The 8,383-nt window shown below is 39.3% G+C and overlaps 1 protein-coding gene across 3 annotated transcripts in view; it reads right to left on the bottom strand.

Annotated features, from left to right (window-relative positions):
* Positions 1-343: 343 nt before the first annotated feature.
* The window catches only part of PRSS12 (serine protease 12), a 74,194-nt gene continuing 66,154 nt past the window's right edge, over positions 344-8,383 (bottom strand). For all 3 annotated transcript variants that reach the window (XM_047855592.1, XM_047855591.1, XM_047855593.1), the window contains 2 exons: positions 2,070-2,350; positions 344-797 (listed from right to left, as the gene is read on the bottom strand). In XM_047855592.1, coding sequence (XP_047711548.1) covers positions 490-797; positions 2,070-2,350 — 589 coding nt within the window. In that variant the 3' untranslated portion in view covers positions 344-489. The remainder of the gene's footprint in view (positions 798-2,069; positions 2,351-8,383) is intronic.

Genomic DNA, 8,383 nt, shown 5'->3' with positions numbered 1-8,383 from the left:
TCCTAGTCTAGGTTTATAATGGAATTCCTTCACTTTTTTGGCCCTTGATTTCCTCAGTTAAAGGCTACAGAGATTCAATGTGTGACGATGTCTTGGCCTTTTGAAGAAAATCTGAGCTTAATTAAACAATGCCACTCCTTGACTCTAGTATAAACAGTATTGATTGAGTTATAAGCTCTAAATCCAAATGAATGTAAAAACAGCCTCACTGCACTATTGATACACAGTAATCTCAAGAATGCTAATAAAGACTCCAGAGTAGTTTTTGGGTGGGCCACAATGCTAGTTAAGGGTAATTAGTACTACACTGAGGTATCTAACAGAATATTCACATCACAAATTCTCAAGCAGCAATGGTGCACATGATTTAATCACAACACAAAAGAAGGAACATGGCTCTCATCTCCGTTGGCTGGCATCTCTGGCTGAGTGCTAATGTGGATGTTGAACATTTTCCAGGATTTTGTCTTGAAGCTTCCATGTGAAGAATTACAATTTGGTGACACTTTTTATCCAAGGTACAAAGGCTGAGACTTTGGTATAGACACCAGGTGAATCCTTGACTCCACAGCCATACCCCCAGGAGGTCACCCCGTACACAACCCAACTCTCTCCTGACCGAACACACATGAGTGGTCCTCCACTGTCTCCCTGGCAGCTGTCAACACGTTTGTGTTCATGTAGATTTCCAGCGCAAAGCATCCTTCCTGTAAACCGACCCTTGTAACGTTCTTCACAAAACCTCTTGGGAAGTAAGGGGATGGCTGCTTGTTGTAGAGTTCTTGAATAGGCTCGTCCTAGTCAGACCAAATAATCTGAGTTAGATGCCAGCCAAAGATCTTACACAAAAGCACTACATTTAACAGTCCAATGAACATTTAATTGAAAAAACCCTATTGTGGCATAGTGTAGGTGAGTGGTAACTATAAATGGTATAGAAGGACCTGAGTGGCAAGAACTCCAAATATGGCAGCTGATAAAAGATTGAGAAGCAAAACGTTCCTGTATACTAACCATTTGATGTTGGTGTACTCACTGGTAAGACATTAACTGTTCAGTAGCCAATATGTATAATTGATGATGTCCTCTACAATAGTCCTTTCTTGGGTCTAAATTCCACCTTTTTTCTTGCATCCTATGTACTCAATTGAAATAATTCATAATAGAACATTCTGTAAAACTGACATTATCATTTCTGTTAACTTGTATCTAAAGGAAGGTGAATGAACCTTCCCTCTTGCAGTAATTGAGAATGGATTACACTTAAGTATTCTCAGACACTTGATTTGCCTCATGGTTCCACATAGTGTACGGGAAAAGGCATTTACTCTGATCTGATTTTATTGTTTCATTCAGCAAATGTTTTCTTTGTGGTTTATCTAAGGAGTGGTCAGTATGTGCTTCTTCAGTATTCTATATCTGCAACAGCTATTCTACCTTTTTTCAGCTATGAAATACAAATATAAAGCCCAGATTTAATGCAGTGTGTGATGAACACAAATACTCTGTAAATAAAACACTGAAATTATCACCTGTAGACATACTTACTTGATGCTCTTTTCAAGAGTATAATTAGCAGTATTGATCATATTTAGTGGAGAGGGGTCAACCTGTCCTTTCTCCTTACTCAGTAGCCATTTAGGAATCAAGTACCCAATCCAGGTGAGCCCCACATCCGTTGTTTCAAGGACCATTCTGAACAAGCACTAGCTGATACACACTGATAAAATTCTATAGCAAAATGATACAGGAAGTTGTCATTGAGCCAGCCAGGCCCAAGTGTTGAAGTAGGATCTTAAAATCATTTCTTCTGTCTCTTTACTAGTCTGGGCAACTGAAAGTAAGGAAGGTTTCTCTACCAGCCCTTAAGGTGATTGAGTTCTGTCAATTTGTACTAAACTGAATGATAACCAATCCAAATTGCATGCATGCATCACAGGCTTGGCAGAATTTCCAAACTACTAAGCCTGAACCCATTTAAGATTTTACTACCCATTGTACACCCAAAAGTACTGATAATCCCAGACACAAGAAAGGTGCCCAGATGTCATTTGTATTATCTACATTACCCGTGTCTCCCCATCCTGTTATGTAACAATTGGAGGCGGTTTTCTGTGGCCTCTCTCTCCGGAGTGGCAAACAGGCCGGCAAAACATGGCTGCTAAATCTGACACACTGTTCTTCTGGTCCTTCTAATCTAACCAGGGCGATGTCGTAGTCACTGCTGTCAGGTCGATACTCCCGATGAATCACAATCTGCTGAACTCCAATTTCTTCTTCAAACTCTTCTGGCACCAGAGTATGATAATCCCCAACCCGAACAGCATAGCTCCTTGTACTGTTACCGTACCTGGGAGGCAGAGAGCTAGTAAGAGGCTAGAGATTGTTAAACTGTCAGCAAGGAAGGTTAACATACTGTAGGCCTTTCCTCCTATTCCTTATCCCTTTCTGTAAGTTTACTTTTTGCATTTCTCTGATCCCAGTGCTCTCAGTCCTGTACTCCAAACCCACTTCGTTCATATCACTGTTTAATCCAGGTTCCTGGCCTGGTTTTCTGAGAAGGAGCAAATGTGCAGCATGAGTGGAAAATAACAGCTAAACATTAACCTGTTATCTCCCTACCATGAAAAAGGATCAAAACAGGAACAGATAGAATAGGGCAAAATTACTGTCTTGTTATTTGCTGTCTTCATTTTTCTATCATTTCCATGATAGTAGCTCATCACAAAGCTGAGGGCAGAAACCATGGCTGGTCTAACTTTGTATCCGTCAAAGCACTTAACACGTACCTACTTTACTCCCCTTTCCTGTAAACTGAATGCAAACCAAAACTGTATTTTCAGGGCAACATACATTTATTATATTCTCACGTCTCTTAAATCCTTCTCCAGATGTCACCTCAGTGAGATGACTGCAGCCCACCTTTTGCCCTCCTATACCCCAGCACTCCCAATATCCTTAATCACTTTTTTAACACCACTTTCTAACAGATTAATTTATTACATCTCTTGTCCCCTGTCTCCCCTGCTTAAACAAGAAGTAACTAAGGACACAGGGATCTTTATGTTCACTGATGACTCTAAAACACCTATAATAGTGATGCCCATTAGGTGAGAATGCAGCATATGTCTTTTAGTGAATGAATGGATGGATGGATATTTGTAATGTGTATGTCTTTTTTCCTTAAAGTATTCAGTTAAAGTAGAAATATTTACTAGATTGATAGTTCTCAGCCTGTTTTTTCAACCAACATACCTTGATTCTGGTGCATCCCCCTAAAGCAGAGTTTCTCAATCTTAGCACTGTTTTCACATTTGGAACCAGAGAAATCTTTGTTGTGAGAGGCTGTTATGTGCATTGTAGGATGTTTAGAAGCATCCCTGGCCTCTCTTCACAAGGTAGTGAAGGTATACACACATCCAGACACATAAACACACACCCCAGTTGTGACAACCAAAAATGTCTGCAGACATCTCCATATGTCCCCTATGGTGCAAATTAGCCACAGTTGAGAACTACAGACACAATATGATCCAACCCACTTCCAGGTTACTAACTCTTTCTCACTTAAGATTATATAGCACCTTGCTCACTTACCCCCTACCAGTACTTAAAACATCTTAAAGGCTTAACTTTCAATACCATGTCCATTTACTTCCTTAACTTCCTCACTTGCATTGAGCCTATTCTCCATCTCAGCCACCTGCTCCCGTCATGAGACTTAGACCTTGTATTCACCAAATACTACACATGTCTGAAGTCTTGATTTAAAGCATCTCCTACTTTCTACCTCCTATCCTTACAGTTTTATAGCTCTACCATTCTTCAACCCCATTATGCTTCAATCCTTTGACCCCACTAGTTTTTTCATTTCAATCTCACTTTGCCTATGACTTCCCTTCTTACCAGGCTTGGATTCCACAATCACTCCTTTGCAAAAACTCAGTCCCTCATTCCTTTTATCTGCCAAACTCTAGCTATGGTTTCATCAACTTAGCACCTGGTTTATGCTAGTGTCTGACTGTTGAGATAGAAATACGTACATTTTACAGCTCTCACCTTAATTTTCTTTTTATGAAAACTTGAAATTCTTACACTAGATATGAGACCTGTACTTGAATGTGAATTTACAGAAGTCTGTATTGAAAACTTGAGTTTTCTAATGACTGCCTATTTAAATACAGCCTTCCATTTCCTCCTGTAAAATTACTGGAAGTTCTAAGTTGTTCAAACACTCTAACACCCCTAAGTGGGGCTTGCAATATATAGAGTAAGTTTCTTAACTATGTCAGCTCAAAAAACTGAACAGTGCTACAAAGATGATTTAGCTTATACATCCACCTATTCTTGATCTATAATACTAATAATTTCCTGTGCTCCCTTGATTCCCCTTTTCCAACCATAAGTCATCACAGACCTTTTAAATTCAGAAAGCTTTTTATATATTGCTCCCAGAGAAGATCCTCTTGTGGGTTCCACTTCAAAATTTAAGTAAACTTTGGGATTATTTCACATCTTAAAACAGTAAAAAGTAATAGTCATGGAGAAAGATCAGATTTACTTCTCACTCCCACTTTCTGGGTACTGATACTATATTATAAAAATTCAGTTTGTCTAGGGGCCCCTGGGTGGCTCAGTTTGTTAAGCACCCAACTTCAGCTCAGGTCATGATCTCATGGTTTGTGAGTTCAAGCCCTACATCGGGCTTGCTGCTATCAGTGCACAGGCTGCTTCAGATCCTCTGTCCCCCCTCTTTCCATCCCTCCCCCACTCACGCACTTGCTCTCTCTCAAAAATAAACTTTTTTTAAAATTCACCATGACTAATGTATTCAGGTTTTAAGGTAAAACCTCAAGTGATTTAACGCCTTTCTAAAAAGAGTAATTGTGAATGCATCCTTGAAAGTGGTGCTGAAATGTTTCCATAATATCTTTAGAATGGAATTGAAATTCTCTTGAGCTTCATTGTCTAGTGCAGTAGCCAGTAGCCCAATGTGGCTACTGGAGTACTTGAAATGTGGTTGGTCTGAGGTAAAATGTACTAAAAGTATAAAATATGCACTGGATTTTGGATACTTGGTATGAAAAAGAATACTAAATATATTGTGTCTGTAGATAATAAGCATTAAATATCCTGATTTTATATTATATTTTACAATGCTATTTTGGATATACCAAGTTAAATAAAATATTAAAATTATTCCCACCTGTTTGGATTTTTTTATCTTTTAATGTGGCTACTAGAAAAAGTCACATTTGGGGGCGCCTGGGTGGCGCAGTCGGTTAAGCGTCCGACTTCAGCCAGGTCACGATCTCGCGGTCCCGCAGTTCGAGCCCCGCGTCAGGCTCTGGTCTGATGGCTCAGAGCCTGGAGCCTGTTTCTGATTCTGTGTCTCCCTCTCTCTCTGCCCCTCCCCCGTTCATGCTCTGTCTCTCTCTGTCCCAAAAATAAATAAACGTTGGAAAAAAAAAAAAAAAAAAATTAAAAAAAAAAAAAAAAAAAAAAAAAAAGAAAAAGTCACATTTGTTGCTCACATTGTATTTCTGCTAGACAGTACTGGTCTAGAGAAATAGTTTGGCATAAACTAGGCATCCTATTTTATTATATCTCTTTAATACAGTCTCTTACATTGTTTATTACATTGTCTATAAATTTTAATCTTGGATTATGAGACATTCCCTTCATACGTGAACTTTTTATATCCTTTCACATAATTACAGTACTGTTCAACCTGAAAAAAAAAAAAAGTCACTACAACAATATTTTCCACTCTTTGAAAGAGCTGTGTCACTTCACTAAAATGATCCTTGTATCTAAACTAACTGTATAAATATATTCTACATTATCTGAAAATTGGGTCTTCAGCGAGTAAACAAAGAAACATTTCTACAACAAGGAAATTTCGTTTTAAAATACCCAAGTGTTAAAGTCTTGTGTAGTCTTGCCTTAATGTGCCCCTTCATTCCTGGACTACTGCAATAGTCTTGTCCAATGGCCTTGCTGCTTCAGGTTTTAACTTTTTCAGTCCCTCCTTCACACTGCAGCCAGAGTGAGGTTTCTATCTGACAATATAACTACTCTTCTATATACCCTTCAAGAGTTCTCCACTATCTACACAATAAAGTTCAAATTCCTTAAATGATACGCAAATTCATCCAAGAATGGCTCTTGCCTACCTGACCTCAGCCTGGTCTCCATGCCCCTGTCATTTTAGCTATTTGAAGAGGTATCCCACACACCTGCCTTTATTCAAACTATTTGCAGTATCATCCCCCACCTACCATCTTAACATGACAACTGATTTTATCACTCAAGTCTCAAGTCCAGAACCTCCTAGGAAGCTCTTGCTGCCCTGCCTGAAAACTGACCAATCCTGCCTTTGACACTCTCACTAGCACTGTCAGAGCATTTATAACAATTTCTATGACAAATTAAGATGTCAGGTCTCCCCAGGTACAGTCTCCTTAAGTGTAAGGACCATGCTATACTCACTTACGTATCCTCAGCACTAAGCAAAGTGCTTGGCACAGACAAAAAAGTCTTAGTGTATGTTAAATAACTTCTTTTCAAAAAAAAAATTTTTTTTTAATGTTTATTTATTTTTGAGGCAGAGAGAGACAGAGCATGAACGGGGGAGGGTCAGAGAGAGGGAGACACAGAATCCGAAACAGGCTCCAGGCTCCGAGCTGTCAGCACAGAGCCCGACGCGGGGCTCGAACTCACGGACTGCGAGATCGTGACCTGAGCCGAAGTCGGCCGCTCAACCAACTGAGCCACCCAGGCGCCCCAAATAACTTCTTTTCAAAGGCATCCACGTGTACATATATAATACTGTCATCCCTAATTTACTGAAATCAGAGTCAGCTTCTCACCAGTTCTCATAACAACACCATCACTAAAGTTTCTGTTACACTTGTTGAAATCCTCCAAATATCTAATGTTCTTGTTAAATGCTGGCTGTTTACTAGAAGCACCTGTACCACTTTTAAATATATAAATGCCTAGGGTGTCCTGGGTGGCTCAGTCGGTTAAGCGTCCAACTTCAGCTCAGGTCATGATCTCAGTTTGTGAATTCGAGCCTGTGTCAGACTCTGTACTGACAGCTCAGAGGCTGGAGCCTGCTTAGGATTCTGAGAGGATCCCTCTCTCTCTACCCCTCACCTACTCACTCTCTCTCTCTCTCTCTCTCTCTCAAAAATAAGCATAAAAAAGAATTTTTTTTAATATATAAATGTCTAGGTCACAAATCTCTGAAAATATTAAATTAATAGGGCTGATGTAGAACGATAGGTGATTCCAATTCACAGTCAGGCTTGAGAACCACTACAACCAAGACTTAAAGGCATAGTGATAACTCCTGCCCCTGCATGTCTAGAATCTCTCCAAGTGAAGTGAGCATCGTAAGAGATTACATAAAGGTATCAAAACCCAAAACTCATACACATTACATACATATTCTGTGTTCTCCAATCAAGCAGATTTCAGCCAGTAGATTTAAATCTACTCCAAAATTAGTATGTTCACCAATCAGGAGTTGATATTAAACTGAAAATAAAAATAAAATATATACCTGACTAGAAGGGGGAAAAAAAACACTATTCTTGTCAAATGAATCTCTTTATTGGTACCTACACTTTTAAACTTGTCCTGACTTAAGGAAATGGACCAGTAAACCTAAGCAGTGATTCCCACGCTCCTTTCACTCCAATTATTTTTAGACATAATCACATGCTTGGAATTTGAAGAGCATCCAACAGAAGACTGGATTAGTTTGCTAACCAAATATTTGTCTTCTACTGTCACCTCTCTTATACTTCAGGGATAATACTTTGGCTGAGGTTCCCAATATGACTGCAGATTTTGAAAACATTTACTGTAGTTCTAGGCTTCTCAAGAAAACATATCAAGGAAACTTTTTTTTTTTTTAACATAAAAACTAGTCCAGCTTTTGTTACTTAGACAAACTTTATTGTATTCAAAAATGCTTCTAAACCAAACATTTCAGGTTTCGGCTGACACACCATTCAGTTGTTTGCTTTGCTGAAATGCCTTCAACTACCCCTCAAATAAATAGTGGATGAAATTACCAGACAGGCTTCAGCAAGAAAGGATCTGAAACACAGCGGCTTAGTAAGATCCAATGTCCTCATTTTTCTGAAATTCTGAACAATAAAGAACAAAAAATTACTGGAATTAAAAATAGAAGAGTTGGGGCACCTCGGTGGCTGTCGGTTAAGCATCTGACTCTTGATTTTGGCTCAGTTTGTGATCTCACGGTTCATAAGACCAAGCCCCAGGTCGAGCTCTGTGCTGGCAGCATAGAGCTTGCTTGGGATTCTCTTTCCCTCTCTCTGCCCCTTCCCTGCGTGTGTGTGCATGCATG

Source organism: Prionailurus viverrinus, chromosome B1 (assembly GCF_022837055.1).
Source record: "Prionailurus viverrinus isolate Anna chromosome B1, UM_Priviv_1.0, whole genome shotgun sequence".
Taxonomy (NCBI): Eukaryota; Metazoa; Chordata; class Mammalia; order Carnivora; family Felidae; genus Prionailurus; species Prionailurus viverrinus.
The sequence above is the reverse complement of the archived record's forward strand: the minus strand, read 5'-3'. Positions and strand labels throughout refer to the sequence as shown.